The 24,550-nt window shown below is 41.4% G+C and overlaps 1 protein-coding gene across 14 annotated transcripts in view; it reads right to left on the bottom strand.

The window, feature by feature from the left end:
* MARK3 (microtubule affinity regulating kinase 3) overlaps nt 1-24,550 on the bottom strand; it is a 113,272-nt gene that overhangs the window by 19,324 nt on the left and 69,398 nt on the right. For 11 of the 14 annotated variants that reach the window (XM_012471191.3, XM_012471192.3, XM_012471194.3 and 8 more), the window contains 9 exons: nt 24,435-24,505; nt 19,254-19,310; nt 15,961-16,197; nt 15,661-15,780; nt 15,313-15,412; nt 14,876-14,988; nt 13,589-13,742; nt 8,095-8,312; nt 5,858-5,961 (listed from right to left, as the gene is read on the bottom strand). In XM_012471191.3, the coding sequence (XP_012326614.1) occupies nt 5,858-5,961; nt 8,095-8,312; nt 13,589-13,742; nt 14,876-14,988; nt 15,313-15,412; nt 15,661-15,780; nt 15,961-16,197; nt 19,254-19,310; nt 24,435-24,505 (1,174 nt within the window). The remainder of the gene's footprint in view (nt 1-5,857; nt 5,962-8,094; nt 8,313-13,588; nt 13,743-14,875; nt 14,989-15,312; nt 15,413-15,660; nt 15,781-15,960; nt 16,198-19,253; nt 19,311-24,434; nt 24,506-24,550) is intronic. The other 3 variants (XM_012471195.3, XM_012471188.3, XM_012471193.3) reach the window with 1 other exon arrangement.

Genomic DNA, 24,550 nt, shown 5'->3' with positions numbered 1-24,550 from the left:
AAGCAATCCTCCTGTCTTGGCCTCCCAAAGTGCTGGGATTACAGTTGTGAGCCGCCATGCCCAGTCTGTATTACATTTAAACTTTAATTTATAGAAATAGTAATGTTTTTCTTAAAATTCAAGTTGTATAAAGTTGAGTTCCTATTAATCTTCCTAATTGTTTTGTATTCATTGTAAGGTGTGTTCTCGCCAAGTTTAAAGTGAAGAAACTGAGGCCAGCACAAGAAGATCTGAAGCAAAGGAATTTATTCAGGCTCCCGGACGAGGTTCTGCGGTCCGACAGGAGGGGCCGGAGAAGTCGCATGGACTCCTCTCAGACAGGGGGTTTTATAGGGAGTGAAACAGCTCGATTGGTTGTGGGAGAGCAGGACTGCTATTGGGCAAGTTACAAGCCTTTACCTAGGACTTGGCTTGTTGTTGGTTGGAATTACTCGGCTGCTATTGGTTGTTAGGACTTGGCTGCTATTGGTTGTTAAGACTCGGCTGCTATTGGTTGTTAAGACGCTAGGGTTACCACACCTTGTTTGCATACTGGGCTCTTTTAAGGGAGGGTCAGGCTGTGTGAGCATGGGAGAAGGGAAAAAGCCTGAGCATGTCTGAGCTTGCCTGAGCTTGTCCAGGCTTGTCCGAGCTTTTGAAAAGAAGTGGGGGGGGGGGGGTGGTCTGCGTCCGTGCTCCCAGTGAGGCAATTCATGACTATCTTTTAAAATTAAAAAAAAATTTTTTTTGTAGAGACAGGGTCTCGCGCTACTTTGCCCAGGCTGGTCTTGAACTCCTCGCCTCAAGTGATCTTCCTGTCTATGCCTCCCAAAGTGCTGGGATGACAGGCCTTGTGAGCCACTGTGCTCAATCTTGACTACCTTTTCTTTTCTTTTCTTTTTTGAGACGGAGTCTCACTTTGTCACCCAGGCTGGAGTGCAATGGCTCGATCTCGGCTCACTGCAATCTCCGCCTCCTGAGTTCAAGCGATTCTCCTGCCTCAGCCTCCTGAGTATTTGGGACTACAGGTGCGTGCCACCACACCTGGCTAGTCCTTTTTTTTTTTTTTCAGTAGAGATAGAGTTTCACTGTGTTAGCCAGGATGGTCTCGGTCTCCTGACCTTGTGATCCGCCTGCCTTGGCCTCCCAAAGTGCTGGGATTACAGGCGTGAGCCACCCTGCCTGGCTGACTAGCTTTTCTAAAATATTAATCCACTTAAGGTTACTAAAGGATAGATACTTTGAATTTGTGGGTGTGACCTCTAGCCCCTATCAGAACATTCTGATAAGAAATGTTTTGGCTGCTGATTAAAAGCATACTCAGTGATTGAGCAAAAGCAGAATTAAAAATATAGTCCAAGGCCAGGCATGGTGGCTCATGCCTGTAAACCTAGTGTTTTGGAAGGCCAAGGCGGGAAGATCCCTTGCGGCCAGGAGTTTGAGACCAGCCTGGGTAACATGCATGGGAAGACTTCAGCTCTACAAAAAATAATTAGGCCCAGCAAGGTAGCTCACGCCTGTAATCTCAGCACTTTAGGAGGCTGAGGTGGGCGGATCACCTGAGGTTAAGAGTTTGAGACCAGCCTGACCAACATGGAGAAACCCTGTTGTTACTAAAAATGCAAAAAAAAAAAAAAAAAAAAATTAGCTGGGCATGGTGGTGCACGCCTGTAATCCCAGCTACTTGGGAGGCTGAGGCAAGGGAATCGCTTGAAGCCAGGAGGCAGAGGTTGTGGTGAGCCGAGATTGTGCCATTGCACTCCAGCCTGGCAACAAGAGCGAAACTCTGTTTCAAAAAAAAAAAAAAAATTAGCCAGGTGCAGTGGTGCCTGCCTTCAGTCCCAGCTACTCAAGTGGCCAACACAGGAGGATCATTTGAGCCCAGGAGCTCAAGGTTGCAGTACACTACAATCACATATGTGACCAGCCACCACTGCACTGCAGCCTGGGCAATACTGCAAGACTCCATCCATTTAAAAAAAAACAACATCTTTTATATGTTGTCCAAAGATACATATGCTAAGTGTCCCCAATCCTTCTCTGCTCAATCTCTGTATGGCTTGATGCAGGGTAAGTGGATAAAATAATAAAGTCATTTTATGATTTTGAAGTTTACAATAATATCCAGTATCTAAAACTTCTTTGAAAAAGATTCTGAGCTGGATGAAGTGGTTCACGCCTGTAATCGCAGCACTTTGAAAGGCCGAGGCAGGTGGATCACTTGATGTCAGGAGTTTGAGACAAGCCTGGTGAAACCCTATTTCTACTAAAAACACAAAAATCAGCCAGGTGTGGTGGTGTGTGCCTGTAATCCCAGACTGAGGCAGAAGAATTGCTTGAACCCGGGAGACGGAGGTTGCAGTGACCTGAGATCAGCGCCACTGCACTCTAGTCTGGGTAAAAGAATGAGACTCCATCTCAGAAAAAGAAAAAAAAAAGAAAAGAAAAAATTCTGTTTGCATTACTGTAACACCATCACGTCACTTCTCTGGGTTCTTTAAATGAATGCAGTCTAAACAGTCTCGCCCAGGTATCTAAATCATATGAAATAGTAGGAGCAGAGTGTCTCTGCTATGTAGGTTGTTTAGCAACATTAACTTCAGAGATTAGATTTAGTCAGTGTAAACGAAGAAAATTCTTCACCCTTGGTTAAACAGTCTATAATTAATAATGAAAGCTAACATTTGTTGAGCACTATGTGCCAGTTACTACATGGTTTAAGACTCAAACTGCAAACCTGTACCATCTTAATAGAATGATACAATTGAAGATGTAATCAAACCTTCTCATGCCTAGTTTACACCAACTATTAGTCATTACTGGAATCTGGCCATTTTTTGAGAATAACATCAGAAAGCAGAAATTACAGCAGAAAGTGGGCTGGCCTTCAGCATGACCAGTTCAAAACAAGTCTTAGAAAACTACTCACAGGTGTTTGTGCCAAAGTAACAACCAGCCCTAACCTACGCTCCCCAAATCATTAACTTTATTGTTCCCACAGGAAAGCTGATAAAACAAAGGCTGAGCTGGTAAGAACCAATTAATAAAAGTAATTTTCAAAAGAAAAAACTATTAAAATTAATTATATTGCCTATGACAAGAGAAAAAAGCCCTGCATTTGGTAAGCCTTTAACATATCCTATGTTTACAGTAGGATTTTGAAGGTAGTTAGGGCTTAAGATACGTGGAGTCTTTGGTTTAAACCTTTATACAGTTTTAAAAAGAATTAGCCATCATTATTCTGATGTTGAAATTCTGTACAAACACTCATATAAAAAAGAAAACAGCCAAAAATACTTAAGGCTAACACTGGAACTTAACGTGTTTGTTTCAGAAGTTAACACAGGTCCAGGCTTCTTTCAGCTCACACACATTTTAAATTAGTGAAGGATTAAGATATATGGGTGGGTGAAGAGAGGGAAAGGAACAATCTGCCTAAAAAGTCATCTGTGCAGAGAAAGCTAATTGTATCTCACTGAAGACTCAAGCATCGATTTTAAGGGAAAGCTGTCACATTTAGTGCCTTAACTCAAGTAAAAATTATGATCGCAAGGTTCAGTTGTCAAACTCAGTAATTACTTTTTCCAGTCTTTCAATTCACTTATAAGATAGGAAAGGAAAATCCAATTATTATTAAAACGATGGGCCCTGTCTTTTAAGGTTTGGCGCTGAGACTCTCTTTGGCTAAAGAGAAAGACGACACCTTCAAAAGCAAAGTATTTCAATGACTGATGCTAAGAGACGCAATGAGGCCCAGGTCAGGATACAAAAGAGTGGGCCCAACACGGCAGGTGTCTCCAGTGGGAATGCAGAAAGGAAATTATGCCAAATAAAAGAAGTCTTAAACACTATTTCCAAAGAGTGAAATGAAAAATTTTAGGAAAAGAGAATCAGAAGAGCACCGGTATACATGCATGTGCCTGCATGTGCCTGGTGTATATGTGTAACACAGGATGAGAAGCAGAGAGCAGACCTTGGTCTTAACACCCTTGAGGAGACTGACTTTGTACCTTACAGAGTCACATAACCTAAAGTTCAGAAGGAGGTGGGTGGTGCACTTCCAGAATTTAGAAGTGCCTTAACTCAAGTACAAATTACATTAGAAATACTTGGAAAAGTAAAAGTAATGAAGTAACTTTTTTTTTTTTTTTGAGATGGAGTCTCGCTCTGTTGCCCAGGCTGGACTGCAGTGGCGTGATCTCGGCTTACTGCAACCTCTGCCTCCTGGGTTCAAGCGATTCTCCCACCTCAGTCTCCCTAGTAGCTGGGATTACAGGCTTTCGCCACCACACCCAGTTAATTTTTGTATTTTTAGTGCAGATGGGGGTTTCACCATGTTGGCCAGGCTAGTCTTGAACTCCTGACCTCAAGTGATCCGCCCACCTTGGCTTCCCAAAGTGCTGGGTGTGAATACAGGTGTGAACCATTGCGCCTGGCCATGAAACATTTTTGTAGTCCTGTAGACTAAAATCTATAACATCAGAAACTTTTAAGTCTTCTACTGATATTTTCTATTAAGTCACTTGTGAACTAGAAGAAATTTGAGAGTTAAGAATGGAACTATAATACAAATCTACCAAAGAGTAGACTACTATTAAGAAATACGATACCAACCATTATCTGTAAACCACCTACCCCAGCCGCTATACTCAAGTTAACAGTTTTTAATCACAGGAAAAAAAGACAATGTTAAAACACATACACACACATGCAAGTCAGAAAAGAGAACAAGAGAATGTAAATAATGCTAAAAATTCAACGATTAATAACCATAATCTTACAGAACAAATGTTACTCCTCATATCAGTTCAATCCTAAGTGGCCTATGGAACAGGGAAGCGATAATCAGTTTGGTGCTAAGGATGAAGGAGGAAATAATTTTTGCTTAGGCTGTCACAAAATATAGTGATCAAACATTTCGTTTGACTAATGAGATCAAACATAAGTTAGGATTAAGAAACAGAACCTTACACTGTAACTGCAGAAAGTAAATGTCAGAAGAAACAATTCTGATGCAAACAATGTTCAAGTTAGAAGAATGACGTACACTTCTAATTTAGTTTATATACTGCTCTTCCAAAAACAAAGAAGGAAAATCCATGCCAGCCTGGGAAATTTGTTGTCAACAAAATATAGCATATTTAATTATCCTCTACCAATCCAACTTCTCTTTTTTCTTTCCATCCAGACTAACCCCACCTCAGAGTCTCTGGGCCTATCTAATTCCATTTTACTGACTACTTATTTTCTTATTTCATAACCCCAAGAAAATAGTGTGCATGATAGGATACTTTCCTTACTGACATGTAACATCACTGTCTTTTAAATCGTGCTCATCCTACGTATGCTTGCCCTGCAGGCAAATTAAAAGCATTCAGAAGGCTTGACTCTCCACTTCTCTTGGCTTCTCCACTGCTTCTATTTAGACTCAGTCATCCGGACGCTTTGGTCAACTGCTGACCTTTAACGCTAAGTGGTGCTCTGCATTCTCCCAAGTGTGGCTCTCTGCCTCGAGTCCTTATCTTCCCCCACTTTCGGCTTTTTTTCAAGTCATTAATGTGCAAAAGGCAATCTCCACCTAGTCAATGTTCCACAACATACTCGCAGCTTACTTTCTGCTTCCTCTAGGAAACCTCCTGGATTTAACGCAATGCTTTTAATTATCATACACAGCCAGGCAGGAGGATGACGCTCTGGATAATGAAAACAATTTACAATTCTAGTATCTTGCTAAAAATTAGTACACAAATTTAACTTACCTTCAGAGAATACTTACAGCTTTAATTTGAGAATTATTATAAAAACAAAGCAGTAAATAACATGCTTCCATTTCTCTTGGGAAAAACAACTTTTCTTACAAACAGGTAGAATTTCCTACCTGTTTTCTTTGCCATTCTGAATCACTGAGTGTCTATCAGCTGTAGTTCTCTCACTGCAAACATAAGTATTTCGCCGTGTCATTCCGCCAGATGCTGTGTTACTCTATAAAAAAGGTGATTTTTGTCTTAATTTGGTAAATACAGTAAAATAAGAAAAAAGAACTCATTTACATAAATAGGAATACCCATCTTTTATTTAAAAGACAGGGTCTTGCTCTGTTGCCCAGGCTGGAACATGGTGGTGTGACCACAACTCACTGCAGCCTCAACCTCCTGGGTTCAAACGATCTTCCCACCTAAGCCTCCCAAGTAGCTGGTACTATACGTGTGCATATCATGCCCAGCTAATTTATTTTTATATTTTTTCTTTGTAGAGATGAGGTTTCACTCTGATGCCCAGGCTGATCTCAAACTCTTGGGCTCAAATGATCCTCCTGCCTCAGCCTCCCAAAGTGCTGGGATTAGAGGGGTGAGCCACTGTGCCCAGGTATTCCTTCTGGTGTGCTGAAAAAGTTCTGAAACTAAAGAGAGGTGTTGGTTGCACAATACTGTAAGTGTACCAAATGCCACTGAATTGCACACTTTAAAATGGTTAATCATGTGTCATGTGGATTCACATGAATTTAATTTCATGAATTCAACTTTATGAATTTAATTCACATGAATATTAACTTTAATATAAAAAACTAAAAAGCAAGAAACAAGTCACAGCTATGACATTTTTATTTTTTAATTTTCCAAATCCTTGAATTGTTTTTTTTTTTTTTCTTGAGATGAAGTCTCGCTCTGTCACCCAGGCAGGAGTGCAGAGGCTGATCTCAGTTCACTGCAACGTCTGCCTCTTGGGTTGAAGCAATTCTCCTGCCTCAGCCTCCTGAGTAGCTGGGATGACAGGCTCACAGCACCATACCCGGTAATTTTTTTTTTTGAGATAGGGTCTTGCTCTGTGGCCAGGCTGGAGTGCAGTGGCGTGATCTCAGCTCACTGCCATCTCCGCCTCTTGAGTTCAAGCGATTCCCCTGCCTCAGTCTCCCAAGTAGCTGGGACTACAGGCATGTACCCAAGCCCGGCTAATTTTTTTGTATTTTAGTAGAGACAGGGTTTCACCAGGTTGGCCAGGATGGTCTCAATCTCCTGATCTCATGATCCACCTGCCTCGGCCTCCCAAAGTGCTGGGATTACAGGTGTGAGCCACCTTGCCTGGCCAATTTCTATATTTTTAGTAGAGATGGGGTTTCACTATGTTGAGCCAGGTTGGTCTCAAACTCCTGACTTGAAGTGATCCACCCACATCGGCCTCCCAAAATGCAGGGATTACAGGCATGAGTCACCGTGCCCGGCCATACCTATGGAACTTTGTGGGATAATGTTTGTGTCCTCTCCAAAATTCATGTTGACGCTTTATCTCCAATAGGAGAAAACAGTATTTGGATACGAGTCTTTTAGGAGGTGTTTAGATCATGAGGGCTCTGCCTTCATGAATGGATTAGTGTCTTTTTTCTTTCTTTCTTTTTTTTTTTTGAGATGGAGTCTTGCTCTGTTACCGAGGCTGGAGTGCAGTGGCGTGATCTTGGCTCACTGCAACGTCCACTTCCCAGGTTCAACCAATTCTCTGCCTCAGCCTCCCAAGTAGCTGGGATTACAGGTGCCTGCCACCACACCTGGCTAATTTTTGTATTTTAAGTAGAGACGGGGTTTCAACATCTTGGCCAGGCTGGTCTTGAACTCCTGATCCACTCTCCTCGGCCTCCAAAAGTGCTGGGATTACAGGTGTGAGCCACTGGGCCCAGCCAGATTAGTGTCTCATAAAAGAGCTTGAGGGAGTGAGTTCACCTCTTCTGTCCCTTCAGGCACATGAGAACACAGCATTTGTCTCCTCTGGAGATGCCAGCACCAAGGCACCATCTTGGAAGCAGAGAACAGGGCCCTCGCCAGACACAGAACTTGCTGGTGCCTCCATCTTGGACTTCCCGGCTCCCAGAATTGTAAGAAATAAATGTCTTTTCTTTATAAATTAGCCAGTCTCAGGCATTTTGTTACAGCAGCAGGAATGAACTAAGAGAGTGTCAACAACAAATACCTACAATGCAGCAGGGAGGATTTCTATAGGTTAAGACTGGCCTAGTGGGGAGGACATTCCAGGAACAGGAGATCACAGGAGTAAAATGAACACCTGGTGTCTAGCCAGTTCCAACCCTACCACGCTAAGACCACTCTACAGTTCAACAACACTTACACTAGGGACAGTGGAGCTTTTCTTGTGTTCAGGAATATCCGCCTTATTGGGATTACTTGCATTCCCAAGCATGGGACTGGCTGGAGCAATTCCCTTTCCTCCAACAGAACTGCCACCTGATTTCCGGGAGGAAATTCCATCTTCTTTGAGGTCACTATCTGCAGTGCTGGTCTGACTCCTTTTCGGATACGCCACAACAGAAGGAATAGCTGGTCCAGCTAAAATAAAGAGTTCACTTTTAAAAAGACTGAATATAGTTTCAAGTTTTATTTTGTGACAGTAATCGTATTTTGTAAGAGGATCTAAGATTGCTATTTACCTAAAAAAATGTAAAACAGCAAAATCCTCTAAGATGTTTCTCACTTCTATCTAATGTTTGCCCTATGCAATGAATTCAATATTGAAATTTCACTTAATACCCCTAAATTTCTACTTAAAATATTTTTTCAAAAAATTATAAGCATTTAGAGTTGTCCTTTGGAAACATCTTAAGGTGGTATTACTGTATAGGTTCAAACTAATTAGATGCACACAAATCAAGCAGAATGAACCACTTCATCTCGTACATCTGAGTGAATTACATCCTCTTTTGTAGGAGAGATGCCATCACCTTTTGGAACAGAAAAGTATAGATTTTATAGGCCATTTCTTTTGAAGTTTTAACCTTATCTTTTTAAAAACACCCATAATCTTTTAGATAAACAGGAGTTTGAGTAGACAGGGGAAGGTGTAGAAGCAAAGGAATCATGAAAGCGACAGGGAGGAAGTAGATGGAGGTCACTAGCCATTCCTGCTACTCCAGGAGGAGTATGTCCAGGGACATGTGCCTAGGGACATGTGGACAACAGACTGATGTCCTATAGTAAACCATGGGGATACTCCAATAGCAGCACAGGAGATTCAGAGTGCTAAGAATTTTACAAATGAACATAACTAGTATATGCCTCAGATATGATAATCCAGTGGTAATCTTGAAGGACAGCATCAAATGCTCATCATTTTTTCTAAGGCAGAAGACATTTTATATTTTAGATGTATTAAAGGTTGGGGATGCATGGTAGCTCACGCTTGTAATTCCAACACTTTGGGAGGTTGAGGTAGGAGGACAGCTTGAGCCTAAGAGTTTGAGGCTGCATGTGGCTTGGGTGACAGAATGAGGTCCCGTTTTAAAAAATAAACAAACAAACGGGGATGAGAGGAGCTAGTTTTTGGACAAAAATCTAAATGGCAAATCTATTTGGAACTAATTAAAAATAAATAAGGGCTTACTTTTATTCACGGGAGAACAACAACTAAGCTTTTGTTTTAGTAATCTTAACATATAAAACCAAAACTGAACCAAGTATAGGGTGATACTAGCCTCAATGCTTAGCTTTCTTCCCAATGTCATGGTCTACTGACATTGTGAACTTTCAGGTCACTACTGATTTGTTTTCAAACTTTGTGTTTAGAAAATATAAAACCTTTTAAGATTTGGGATTCTGAATAGAAATAGACATTGATCTAATCCACTGACCTCATTCAGATTTCCCCAGTTTTACTTGCACTAATTTGTATGTCTGTGTATTTCATTCTATACCCTTTTATTACAGGTTTAGATTCATGTGGCCACCACCAGTCAAGATGTAGTACATTTCCATCAAGACCCTGGGGACCACCGTTTCACAGCCACAGTCACAGCAACTGCCACTTCTCTCTTACTCTAATCCCTTTTGTTGAATCCCAGCAACTACTAACCTGCTCATCCTCTCTAGAATTCTGTCATTTCAAGAATGCTATATAAATGGGAATCCATGGAATGTAACCTTTTATGTATTTTCACCCAGTATAATTCCCTTGAGATCCACCCAAGTTAAACATATCATAGTTTATTCCTTTTTCTTGTGAGTAGTATAGTCCATAGTATGGATGTGTTACACAGACATTTCATTTTTATGTAATCAAATTTGTAAGTCTTTTCTTTCATGGGTTTAGTATTTGGGGTGACAGAAACACGTTCACCAGTCCAAGTTAAAAAGCAAATAATCCCATGTTTTCTTTCAATATTTCTGGGGTTTTATTTTTTATATTTGTATCTTCATTCCAATTGGAAATTCATCCTGGTATAAGATGTGAGAAATTGATCCATATTCATTTTTTTTCCTGAGAACTATCGAATGTGCCCCAGTACCACTCACTGATTAGTAAACAGTGATTATTATTATTCTTTTTTAAAAAAACAAGCTAAAGAATCCCTTGAAAATCAGATGGAGATCACCACTTGCAGAAAAAGTGTGTACATGTATATGGGGTATTCACATGTGGGTCTCAAATTAGGAAGGACAGCTACAAATTACATTGCAGCTTTAGAGAAGAAGCAGGCATGCATGCAGAGAGGTCAGCATCTACAGGCAGGGAAAAAGGAAGGGAGAGGTGAGAGGAGGCAAGAGAGGTGAAAGCTGGCTTGGCCATACAGGCTTGCCTGCCTTGAGAAATTCCAAGAAAGATGAGGATTATGAAAAGGCTACTCCAGTGAGGTGCTTCAGCGGAGAAAGCCACAGGGCTGGGACCAGGAGTCCTGGGCTCTGCCCGGTTGTTTCTGATTTACTATGTAACCTTGGGAGACTTGGTGATCTCTCTTGGTCTATTTCTTTAGGGATAAAATAGAAGTTTGGTGAGTGTACGATACCATGTCTAAAGCCCTTTTTATCTCTAAAATTTTATCAGCTGGGGGCAAAAAGGCACTAATAATCCGGATGGAATCTATGTGCTTAAGGAAGAACTAACTTATTAACATATTCCCTAGAGAAATGTGAAAATCCCATGATCAGGTTTCTTCTAGAATTTAGGGATAATTCCATGTAAACTAGATGGTTTCAGGGCAATACATAGGGATTTAATTGTCATGTGGTCCATAGGCACTGGAAACCCCCCTTGTTAGTGACTAACACGAACACAAAAAAGGCAGACCTAGATCAACACATCACCTACAAATGCTAGGAGCACAAATCCCAATGTGAGAAAGAGTTCTGTGCTCTCAGCTATACCCTAGAATAGCAGCCACTGTAGACGCTTTACTAGTGATATTAGTACACTGTTGCTTCAGTCTAAACCACGTAGAAAGACAGGCAACAGAAGGAAACAGAAATCAAACAGAAGGAGACAGAAATCAAACCAAGAGTCATCAATTTTAGTACAAAATAAAAGCTGTCCACACCTAAAATGCTCTGTGCAGTCCTAAGTGTCAAATCTCAAATGAAAGTATTAAGATGGAAAATGTCCAGAGATGAGAAATAAAATGAGGTCGGGAGTGGTGGCTCACGCCTGTAATCCCAGCACTTTGGGAGGCCAAGGTGGGCAGATCACTTAGGTCAAGAGTTCGAGAATAGCCTGGCCAAAAATGGTGAAAGCCTGTCTCTACTAAAAATACAAAAATTAGCCAGGTGTGTTGGTGCACACCTATAGTCCCAGCTACTTGGGAGGCTGAGGCAGAATAATTGCTTGAACCTGGGATGTAGAGGTTGCAGTGAGCCGAGATCGTGCTTATTGCACTCCAGCCTGGGCAACAGAAAGAAACTCTGTCTCAAAAAAACAAAAACAAAAACAACAACAAAAAAAACCCAAGGAGATGAATCGGGGTTCTATATGAGAATATATTTTTAAAAGTTAGGACCAGACAAACATAGATTTAGTTCCCGAATCCTAGAATAACAGAATTAAAGGAGATACCTACAATGTTAACATATAGTTATGAGGGAGTAAACACACACGCTAGCCTCAGGACTGACGCGTGGACTGCTGAAGGCAGAACAACTGTAGAGCTTGGCAGGCCTACCCACTGGGGGTCTTAGGCCTTATAAAGGATTGGCTTCTATAACTGAAGTTTAAAAGGGAGGGTGGCTTAACCACACCAACAGCAAGAGAATGGATGAGAATGACACCGTAAAACACTGAAACCAATTAAGGCAAAACTGGGGTTCCATATATTCTCTAGGGCTGCCCTAATATGATAGCTACTGGCCACAATTGGCTATACATATATGTTACTTAAGTAAAAAATTTTTTTTTCTTTTTTCTTTGAGACAGAGTCTCATTCTGTTGCCCAGGCTGGAATGCAGTGGCATAATCTCAGCTCACTGCAACCTCTGCCAGGTTCAAGCAATTCTCTTGCCTTAGCCTCCTGAGTAGCAGGGATTATAGGCACGCGCCACCACGCCCGGCTGATTTTTCTATTTCTAGTAGAGATGAGGTTTCACCATGTTGGTTAGGCTGGTCTCGAACTCCTAACCTCGTGATCTGCTGGCTTCAGCCTCCCAAAGTACTGGGATTACAGGCATGACCCATCGCACCAGGCCAGTAAAATTTTAAAAGAGTAAAAATCGGCTAGGCCAATTACAGGCTCACATCTGCAATCCCAGCACTCTGGGAGGCCACGGTGGGTGGATCACCTGAGGTCAGGAGTTCTAGAGCAGCCTGACCAACACAGTGAAACCCTGCCTCTACTAAAAATACAAAATACGCGTGATGACGCATGTCTGTAGTCCCAGCTATTCAGGAGGCTGAGGCAGGAGAACTGCTTGAACCCAGAAGGCTGAGGTTGCAGTGAGCTGAGATTGTGCCATTATACTCCAGCCTGGGTAATGAGAGTGAAACTCCATCTCAAGAAAAAATAAATAAAAATAAAAAGGGTAAAAATCATTTCCTCAGTTCAAGTCCTTGATAGCCACAAGCGTCCAGTAGCTACCTGACTGGACAGCATAGAGATACAAAACTGTAATAATCACAGAGAGTTCTACTGGACAGTACTACTCTACAAAGTAAATCCAATGCAGAAGTGAAGAGAGTGAATAGAACTACAGACTAAGGGCTGGATGTAACTTGGGAGTTTGAGACCAGCTTGGGCAACATAGCAAGTCCTCATCTCCATTAAAAAAAAAGAAAGAAAGAAAAACTACAGATTAAAGCAGAGGTTCTAGAGGGGCTAATGGTAAGGTTTCCACTCAACTGAGGCCTTACCCAGCAAAAATCTACTGAATGTACCAAGAAGATCAGAGGCTTGAAGTAATCATGCCAGCGCCTGCAGGAACACTAAGAAAAAAATGCTGGCTAGGCACAGTGGCTCATGCCTGTAATCCCAGCACTTTGGGAGGCTGAGGTGGGCAGATCATTTGAGGCCAGGAGTTCGAGACCAGCCTGGCTAACATAGCAAAACCCTATCTCTACTAAAAATACAAAAATTAGCCAGAAATAGTGGTGCATGCCTGTAGTCCTAGCTACTTGGGAGGCTGAGGGAGGAGAATTGCTTGAACCTGGGAGGTGGAGGTTGCAGCAAGCCAAAATTGTGCCACTGTACTCCAGCCTGGGCAACAGAGCGAGACTCTGTCTCAAAAATGAAAGAGAGAAAGAAATGCCAAGAAAGAACATCAAGCCAGGCTCTGATCAAGAGAATGCTTCCCAGTGCTAGATCTCTTGCCTGGACTCTTAAGGGAAGGCACTGGAATACTCCAGAACTTACCATGATCGCTGTAGCGTCTTTGCTTCTGGCTTGAAGAAACACTTCTCTGCACTTTGTGGTGAGGAGACTGGCCAGTACTGTTGTTGAGATCACTGCTCGGCCTAACCTTAGCAAGTGAAAGATTGCTGCTAGAACTGGAATCACTAGCATCCAGCTAAGAGAAAATGAGAAAAACAGAGCAAACCACAACACGAACCCAAATGGTTTTATTAGGAAATTAAACTTCTCATTAACACAGACCTCATAAACCATTCATTCAGAGAGCAGGAATCACAACGTACAAAAATTTTAATCCTAAACTTAAGCAAAAGTAGTTTTCTGACTGCTGGAAAGACACTAAAGGTAAGGTATTTATCATGTTCTTTCCAGGCTTTCTCAAATAACTTTAAATGCTCTATTTACTTCACCTGATGCTTTATGTCATTTCTAAACCATTAATGACTATAGGTTAATTTATGAAAGACCAGGTTTATAACAATATCCGTCTTTTTTTTCTCTATACCCTCCCCTACGGCAAGATACAGTCTTGCTCTATTGTTCAGGCTGGAGTGCAGCAGTGTGATCTCGGCTCACTGCAACCTCCGCCTCACAGGTTCAAGCAATTCTCCTGCCTCAGCCTCTCGAGTAGCTGTGATTACAGGCACGCGCCACCACACCTAGCTAATTTTTGTTTTTTTAGTAGAGATGGGGCTTCACTATGTTGGCCAGGTTGGTCTTGAACTCCTGAGCTTGTGATCCACCTGCCTCAGCCTCCCTAAGTGCTGGGATTACAGGTGTGAGCCACCACGCCTAGCATTTTTTTTTTTTTTTGGAGACAGAGTCTCAGTCTGCCACCCAAGCTGGAGTGTAGTGTCATGATCTTGGCTTACTGCAACCTCCGCCTGGCAGGGTCAAGCGATTCTCTTGCCTCAGCCTCCCGAGTAGCTGAGATTACAGGCGCACCAACACGCTTGGCTAATTTTTTGTTTGTTTGTTTTAGAAGAGATGAAGTTTTGCTATGTTAGCCAGGCTGGTCTTGAACTCCTGGCCTCAACTGATCCATCTGCCTCGGACTCCCAAAGTGCTGGGATTACATATGTGAGCCACCATGCCTGGCTAATATCCATCATGAAGGGTTAACTTAAAACAGCTTGTAATAGTCAGAGGATTTAGATTTTCTGTTTGCAGGTAAATCTAAAAAATGATATATCAAATATTACAAATATTCAAAAGATAAAAACTAAGAAAACAGTTTACGTGAACTAATAATTAAGGGTATTTCAGCTCTTTCTCTCTGATTACTCTTACCTCTGAAGATTTTCTCCCCAATAACAAATATGTAGCTGTGATTTCATCATATTTCATTTTACTAAGAGACTCTTGAATTTCTTCTTGTGAATATCCCATTCCCACCATAATATCTAAAAGAAGGACATAATACAGTTTATGTGTTTTGTTTGGGTAAGAAATCATCCTTTTATAGGATAAAACAATTTTCTTCATTTGACCTAAAAGATTACACATTACATACATTTTCTAATATAAATGGACACTTGTTTCAGAGTTACTGGGTGCTATCATAAGAAACTGCAGGTAGCTAAGTTCCTAAATATGACAGAACAGATAAACTGTTCATATAACCTGTGCTTAACTTTCCATTATTCACATTTTAGGTACACACGAGTCCACATAGAAATATGTCACTTAGACAAATACACGTGAACATGCAGGCGTGGAGTGATTACCTATTCTTTTTTGGTCTGAGATGTCTAACTCTGGTTCAACAAACGGTTTGAGTTCATCTTCTTCATGCCCAGCATTGATCCACCTGTCCTTCATGATTTGCTAAAAAAGGTAAACTGTTCATTAGCAGAGTAAAATAAAAGATTCTGATAACCATAATATTTAGAAAAATTTATTTTCAACATTTCATTGACGATTGTTCAAAGCATAAACTCAAATTTTTTTTAAATGTTTCAATTCCCGCTTACAAAGCAGCAGGATGTATCCAGTATGGCACATAATCAAGCAAAGTTCTAAGGCCGCTCTAAAGACTCTCCAAAGTTGTTGCTTGTTTCCACCTACATGATTACCTCTAGAGTGCCGCGTTTAATTGGATTTAGCACCAGGAAACGTTTGAGAAGGTTTTCACAGTCTGTAGACATGTAGAAGGGAATTCTGTATTTCCCTCTTAATACTCTCTCTCTCAGTTCCTTTGGGGAGGTAGAGAGGAAAGAAAACTAGTGAGTCAACTTTTAGGTTTAGTTAACAAAACACAACAAGAAAAACCCTGAAGCCCCCACACTGATACAATGTTAAAGACATGAAGCCATGTAATATTAGGAAACTTCTTTTAGTTTTGTGAAGTACATGGATGCAGCTGCTTCTTATACCTTTAGGTTCTGCCCATCAAAGGGAAGTGAGCCACTGACTAGTGTGTATAAAATGACCCCCAGACTCCACACATCCACTTCTGGCCCGTCGTATTTCTTGCCCTGGAAGAGCTCCGGTGCTGCGTATGGAGGACTGCCACAAAATGTGTCGAGTTTACTGCCAACAGTAAATTCATTGCTAAAACCGAAATCTGCTATTTTAATGTTCATATCGGCATCTAACAATAGATTTTCAGCCTGGAGGGAAAACATCAAGACAAAAATGAAATTTAACCAAAATAGAATCAGAAATATGACAGGATTAGGTATTTTCAGAAAAGCTCTTTGTAATGATATAAAGTTACCTCCTAATTAATGTGAAAACATTATTTCTAGAGAAAAATGCAGGAGACAAACGAGAACTCCTTATTTTATAACATTAATAACAGGCATGAAGTATAGATTAATTCTAGCACTAATGTAAACATCAGTGTCCCAAGATCAAGAAAAGCCTTGACAAGTTTTTCAATTAAGAATAATAATATGGCGGCAAGGCACAGTGGCTCACGCCTGTAATCCCAACATTTTGGGAAGCAGAGGTGGGTAGATCACCTGAGGCCAGGAGTTTGAGACCAGCCTGGTCAAGATGCTGAAACGCTGTCTCTACTAAAAATACAAAAATTAGCTGGGCATGGTGGTGCACACCTGTAATTCCAGCTACTCGGGAGGCTGAGGCAGGAGAATCGCTTGAACCCAGGAGGCAGAGGTTGCAGTGAGCTGAGACTGTACCACCGCACTCGAGCCTGGGCGACAGAGTGAGACTCCATCTCAAAAACAAAAAACGAAAATAATATGTGGCAGGGGTAGGGGCAGGGCCAGGTACAGTGGCTCACTTGAGCCCAGGAGTTCCAGACCAGTTAGGGCAACATAGAGAGGCCCCTTCTCTACAAAAAATTTTTTAAAAATTAGCTGGGTAACGTCTGCAATCCCAGCTATTTAGAAGGCTGATGTAGGAGGATCTCTTAAGTCTGGGAGTTTGAGGCTGCAGTGAGCTATGATTGTGCCACTGCACTCCAGCCTGGGTGACAGAGTAAAACCTTGTCTCAAAAAATAAATAATTTTTTTAAAAAAGGAGCATTTCATAAAAACGGCTAAATAGCTATGAAATGGCTGTTAAATGAAAAGGGGAGAATCCCAAACCTCATTCAAGAGACAAATCGCAGCTGGGTACGGTGGTTCACGCCTGTAATCCCAGCACTTTGGGAGGCCAAGGCAGGTGCATCACCTGATGTCAGGGGTTTGATACCAGTCTGGCCAAATTGGCGAAACCCTGTCTCTAATAAAAATACAAAAAATTAGCTGGGTGTGGTGGCGGGCGCCTGTAATCTCAAATACTTGAGAGGCCGAGTCAGTAGAATCGCTTGAACCCAGGAGATGGAGGTTGCAGTGAGCTGAGATGGTGCCACTGCACTCCAGCCTGAGCGACAGAGCGAGACTCTGTCTCAAAAAAAAAAAAAAAAAAAAATCACAGTCACTCTATTTTAACAAACATTTCCTACGTGGCTACTCCACAGTAGATGCTATATTAGTGTCTGGATGGATAATGATGAACAAGACTGATAAAACCCTGCCCTCGACAGCTCACAGTTTAGAGGGGAAGAGGCAGAAAGATAAGCAGCTGTCCTGAGACACAAGTGCCATAACTGAAGAGGCACCGGGAAATGTAGGTTGGCACTGAAAGGAGTGGACCGCTTCCCAGATGAAGAGAAATCAAAGCACCAGAAGGTGCATCTGATTATAATGGATGTGTTGATGAGGGGTATTTCAGGCAGAATAAAGAGTCGAGACACAGCATGTTTCACCAAGAAACTGAAAGACAGTGTGTGGGAGAGAGATGTGTAGAGAGGGCTGGGGAGATGGTCAGGGCTTAATAACAAAGGACTGTACTTGAGAAGTTTGGGTTTTCATCCTATGAGCAATGGGAAGCCACTGAAGAGTTGTTCAAGCAGAGAAATGACCATCTTATTTGTGTTTCCTTAAAAGACCATTCTGGGTGCAGTGTAGAAAACATACATGGGAGGAAGAGGCAAAACTAGAAGCAGAGAAGAACATGTAAGAAAGCAGTGTCGTAACCACCTGAGATAACAGTGGTCTGGCCTTGGATAGTGTAACAGACAGAAAAGAGGGAGCTTGAGATATCTGGGACACAACAGCAAAAGGGCCTGGTGACTGAGTAGGTAAGGCACCTGAGGGACATCAGTCACTTGAATGAGAAGTGAACATTCAGGTTTAGGAAGGAAAAATTTAGGCTTTGAACCTGCTGCACCCAAGGAATGCTTATGTGAAGATACCCTTTGCTCAGCTGGGTCCTGGATCCAAGAAGAGTGCTGTGGCTGCAGGAATGAATTCAGAGCCATCAGCATACAGTTGGCCACTGCAGCTGAGAGAGTGAATATGAAAAAGCAAGTCAATGACAACCACGTGAGGGGAGAGTGAAGGTGAGTGCCAAGTTAAGACACAGAATCTAGGAAATGTTCAGAAGAATATGGCTACAAAGGAGAAGACAGAAAAAGGGTATATCAGGAAGGGGAACACGCGTGGTTTTTAGCTAAAAAAAAAAAAAAAAAAAAGGCATACAGACTTGAGCATGGGTAAATGCTGCTGGTGAAAAGCCAGCAGAGACGGAGAGTGAATAAACAAATGGAGAGAAAAGAGGCATCAGACAGAGCACAGTCCCCAGAGGGAATCAGGACCCAGAACTCAGAGCAGAGGTGCCTCACTTTCCTCTAACAGGAGGAGAAAGTGATGGATGGGGGTAGATGCAGCTATGTCTAAGGGCCTGGGAGAAACTGAGGGAGTTTCTGCCTGGTGTTTTTTATTTTCTCTGTGAGATATGAAACCTCATCCTATGCCAGAGTGAGGGCAGAGGTTGAAGACCTTGAAAGAGGTCTCAAACAGGCACTGCTGTTAACGGGAGAGAAATAATGAAAGTAGCAGAAAAAAATGCCAGGCGGCACTGGGGATGCTGTGGGGACAACCATAAATTTCTGGAGGCCCCCATTTGTTTGGCTGTGTGATGACTGTCCTCCAGAAATCAACCATCAGTCACCTTAACTGAAATGTAAAATACTTTCAACAAACTTTACTTTTTAAAAAAATTTTAATGCTCTTTCCTATAACTTAAGAAGATTCAATGATGATGAAATTTAAAAACATTTTAATAAGTCTAATCTACACCTCATTTGTGTAATGACCACTGTGAGAACTGAATACATACAGACAGAGCATATGCTGAGTGAGGCACTTCTACTCACCTTGAGGTCTCGATGTACGATCCGTTTCTGATGGCAGTATTGAACTGCAGACACGATCTGAACAGGAGAGACACAGAGTCAGTCACCACTGGTGCAGATTCGTAATTAAGATGAAAATAACTTTGTTAATGTTCACACACACAGAATACTCAGTATGTACTTGAATGTCTGTGTGGATTTCTAAAAACAATTTTCCTATGCCTTGAACTTTCCAGTCTGGAGAAATTTAGGGATGGAGCAAAACGAAGTAGGTGAGGATGTTCTTCTGTTTTCTACCGTATTAACTGAAGTCTCTCTTTGGACCCTAACCATTGACATTCCACTTAGAGTGTAGTGCCAGGACCCAACAAATCGCCTGGATCTGGGGGACCCTGGCTGCCCCCAGGCCCAGATGGTTCTGGTGTAATCTTTTTTTTTTTTTTTTTTTCCTTGAGACAGAGTCTCGCTCTGTTGACCAATGGCACAGTCTTGGCTCACTGCAACCTTCTCTTCCTGGGTTCAAGAAGTTCTCCTGTATCAGCCTCCTGAGCAGCTGGGATTACAAGCATGCGCCATCATGCCCAGCTGATTTTGTATTTTTAGTACAGATGGGGTTTTACCACGTTGGCCAGGCTGGTCTCGAACTCCTAACCTCAGGTGATCCGCCCGCGCTGGCCTCCCAAAGTGCTAGGATTACAGGCGTGAGCCACTGCGCCCAACCTGGTGCAACCTTTCCATACCCATGGAGTCAACTCCAAACCAAACTAGCAGTAGAGTTACCCATACCCAGGTGTTAATCCAGGTTGGTTCTCTTCTGTAAGTGCTCTTCCCAGTCTGCTCCCTGCAACAGTCTTCCTTCTAACTGATGTGGATCCATGGGGAGCAAAAGCTAGTTAACTTCTCTGAGGGTCAGTTTCCTCTTCCTTTATTAAAATGGAAGAATGAATGTTGTAACGTATGTGAACTATGAAAACTACTATGTGTACTATTAAGAATTCCTCTCACTTTCAGCAAATAGTATGCTTTTATTTAGTCAACTTGCAATCATGACTATGATTAAACAACTGTTTTACTGAAATTTCAACTTACTGGTCACTTAAAAAAAGTCTTTTAATATTAAAGTTTTATATGCTCATTGTAGAAATTCTAGAAAATACAGAAAAGTCTATGGAAATATATTCCTGTATTACCACTAACTAGAGGCAACATCTCTTGTTATTTTGCTGTACTTGCATCTAGTCTTTTCTTTGGTATTCTGCATGTATATTTAGATGCATATGATTACATACACACAAAACTGAGGTTATAATAAAAATACTGTTGGTTCCTCCAAATCATCAACTCTCAACTGTAAGCCCCATGGACCCAACCATGGAGATGGAATCTCAGAGAGGGCTGTACAATATTTTGGTTCAAAATAAGCAGCAAGGCAAAGGTGAACTGGGGTTAGGATGAGATGATAACAAAGATCAGCACTTTGCTAAGAAGCTTCATTATTTAAAATTAACATTCAGAATATCAGACCCACTCACGATTAACTAAAGGTACAGAAATTCCAATGCCAAAATATGGGTTTTAGAGCATCTGTTACCTTGGATTTATTATGATTGTTCTATTCTGTCAGCATGAAAACTGGAAAAGTAAAATAACTTTATTTTCCCAAAACAAAGTAATAGCTTTGTCACCTAGGACACAGGTAAATTTTATTTAATCTTTTCCCTTTTCTCATTCAGAATTTATATTAGTTTTTCCTCATATTGGAGATTTCTCTTATAGGTTATTTTCAAATTCTGCTTTTGAATCGGATTTGATGATTTCCTGTCCTTTCTCAAAGAGATCAAATAATTTCTCTCTTTCTCTGGCTCCAAAACAGCTCAAAGCTAACCTGATGCCACAATAAGCTGAAAAGACTCAACTTGAACTTACAGCTTTTTCTGCATTCTGTTAGCAGCTAGAAATGGTGATGTCTAACAGACATTATCTAGGTTAAACTATGAATGCTAGCCTAATTCACTTTCAACCATACATCAAAGAGTGTCAAAGAATCAACATCACTAGCCAACCAAGAAAGAGGTAAGTAAAAAAGATGGAGCTGGAAATCTATTATTTTTCTCTGAAGAGAACAAGAGTCCAAAAATTTAAAATGTCCTAAGCAGTAACTAGGATGGGCATGGTGAAGGAAGTAGGAAGAGGAAAACCCATCTGGTGATGAATATGGAAAAGGATCGCACAGTGTACTTTGTGTGTGGCATACCTTCCTTTCTGTCATAAATAGAAAAACTTTTTTTACTTATTCAAAGTAATGATGACTTATAAGCTCCTAGAAAGCACAAAAATTGAGGCTGGGTGCAGTGGCTCACATCTGTAATTCCAGCACTTTGGGAGGCTGAGGAGGGCAGATCACTTGAGGTCAGGAGTTTGATACCAGCCTGGCCAACCGGGTGAAACCCCGTCTCTACTAAAATTAAAAAAAGAAAAAAAAAAAAGCCGGGTGTGGTGGTGCTCACCTATAATCCCAGCAACTCGGGAAGCTGAGGCAGAACTGCTTGAACATGGGAGGCAGAGGCTGCAGTGAGCTGAGATCATACCACTGCGCTCCAGCCTCAGCAACAGAGCGAGACTCCATCTCAACAACGAAAGAAAAAATTAAAAAAAGAAAGTACAGCAACTGAAACAGAAAAGTGGAAACACCAATATCATGTATATCCTTCCAAGTCTAATGGAGTTGTCATAGGCAAATACCATGGGAGAAGAAATCAATTCTAAAGCACTCTAAATCAATTTGCTAATTATAAAAACACACACATAACAAACCATCCTTCCTAGTCCAATTAATAGGCTCCTCAAATAAAGGCTTCAGAATTTCTGCAGGGAATTTACAATAAAAATTGGGAGTAATTTCCTCAAGATTTAGGTTAGTAAGCTCTTGCTGGGTGACACCAGCCTCTTCCTCATAGTCAATAAGCCATCTTCACATACATGTTTGCAAGTCACATTCATCTGAGTAGAAAGGACTGTAAGTTTTATGAAGCAAAATAATTTTAGCTTTTAGGTGGCCAATTTGTAAAAATTAAGAGTACAGTTATGGAAAGAGCCAAACAGACTTTTCTAATAAAAATCTGGGTTTCCTTTTATAGACCACACAATCAAATGATATTAGAACTGGAAAGAACTATGGACTTCATCAAGTATAATTTCTTGTTTTTACAGCTTTAAAAACAGGATCAGGCAGGGCGCGGTGGCTCAAGCCTGTAATCCCAGCACTTTGGGAGGCCGAGGCGGGTGGATCACGAGGTCAAGAGATCGAGACCATCCTGGTCAATATGGTGAAACCCCGTCTCTACTAATACAAAAAAAAATTAGCGAGGCACGGTGGCGCGTGACCGTAATCCCAGCTACTCAGGAGGCTGAGGCAGGAGAATTGCCTGAACCCAGGAGGCGGAGGTTGCAGTGAGCTGAGATTGTGCCATTGCACTCCAGCCTGGGTAACAAGAGAGAAACTCCGTCTCAAAAAAAAAAAAAAAAAAAAAAACAGGATCAGAGAAGGCAAATGACAGTCAAAGTTGATTCTGACTTTGATTTTAGATTTGAATTCAAAGTACCATTAGTATGTAAGCAACATTTATAAGAAACGTAGTAAGTCCTATAACTTACTAATGTAAACCTCAGATTAAGCAAATCAAAGGAGACACTGTAAAGACGTGCCAATCTTGTATGTGAATAAAACAAAATACAAAGGTTCTGAGAGAAATGAGGCTATAATTCCATTTCATTGTAGACCTTGTGAGAACAGAATTAATTTAAAAGCAGTGAAGCACTGCTCCTTTACTTCATCTAAATCAGAGGCTGGCAAATTATGGCCTCTGGCTACTTCCAACCCATCTCTATTTCTGTAAATAAAGTTTTGTTGGAACACAGTCACGTTCATTCATTTGGTATGGTCTACGGCTTCTTCTTCTCCTTTTTTTTTTTTTTTTGAGATGGAGTCTCATTGTGTTGCCTGGACTGGAGTGCAATGGCATGATCTTGGCTCACTACAACCTCTGCTTCCCAGGTTCAAGCAATTTTCCCATATCAGCCTCCCCAGTAGCTGGGATTACAGGCACCTGCCATCACGCCCTGCTAATTTTTGTATTTTTGTGGAGACAGGGTTTCACCATGTTGGCCAGGCTGGTCTCGGAACTCCTGACCTCAGGTGATCTGCTCACCTCGGCCTCCCAAAGTGTTGAGATTACAGGTGTGAGCCACTGTGCCCAGCCTACAGTTGCTTCTAAGCTACAACAGAAGAGTTAAATAGTTGTGAGAGAGACAGTGTGGCCCACAAAGCCTAAAATGTTCACATCTGGCCCTTTACAGGAGTTTGCTGATTTTCAGTCTGAATAATAGCACAATAATGATTGCAAATCTGAGTTTTGGAGTCAGAGGGTTTGGGACTCTTGAGTCTGTGGCAGGTCTCCTACTTGAAAGGCAATTCTGGGACCTGCCTGGGCAATATACCAAGATTCGTTCTCCACAATAAGGGGTAAGGGGGAAGAAAGGCAATTCTGGACAGGTTATTTAATCTTCCCTTGTCTCAGTTGTTGTATTTTAGCAAATGGGTGTAACAGGACTTAATTCACAAGGCGGCTGGAAGATTTACATGAATGTAGGTCAAGTACCTGTCCCAGTGTGTGGCATGGTCAGTCAACAACAGTAATTATTATTGATAAAGACAGGAAAGTTAAGTAACCCATATGCTTAAAATCTGCTTATTAAAACCCATGTCTCTTTAAAAAGCAGAGTAAAAACAAAGCAAGAAGTTGCCAATTAGCAGTTTGACTTACATTCGATCTTGGTGTATGTCAGACAAAGTTAACAATGAATTTTGGGGTTCTGACACTCGCTAAAAACTCTGAAATGGTTTTAATTAATGTAATCACAGGTGTTTTTGAAAGGCTCTAGATTTTTAAGGCTCAATTGTTGAAAGGGAAGGTAAAGTGTAAGACTAATGCTCCCATCACAAAGCTAGGAATAGAACCCTGGCTGCCTCCAGCACAGTGCCTTAGGTATGAAAGGTCCTTCATAAATTCTTGTTGAATTGAATGGCCAACCCCTGCCATCCAACAGCCTTAAAAGCATTTATGGAGGCAAACACTTGTTTGCTTCAGGGTTTAAGTGAGATAAATTATCAAATTAACAAAGTAAAGACACATTAATTCATACCTGTCTAAATTTAGCTCTTGCTTCTTTTTCCTTCATTCTGCCATGTGCAACCAAATAGTCGAATACTTCACCTATAAGTGAGAGAAATAAAAGTAAGTAGAAGCCCTACTTCTGAG

The sequence above is a fragment of the Aotus nancymaae genome, unplaced genomic scaffold (assembly GCF_030222135.1).
Source record: "Aotus nancymaae isolate 86718 unplaced genomic scaffold, 86718_ANA_hifiasm-v0.15.2.pri h1tg000011l, whole genome shotgun sequence".
In the NCBI taxonomy this organism is placed as follows: Eukaryota; Metazoa; Chordata; class Mammalia; order Primates; family Aotidae; genus Aotus; species Aotus nancymaae.
Note: the sequence above shows the minus strand (reverse complement) of the source record. Positions and strands in the feature narration are given on the sequence as shown.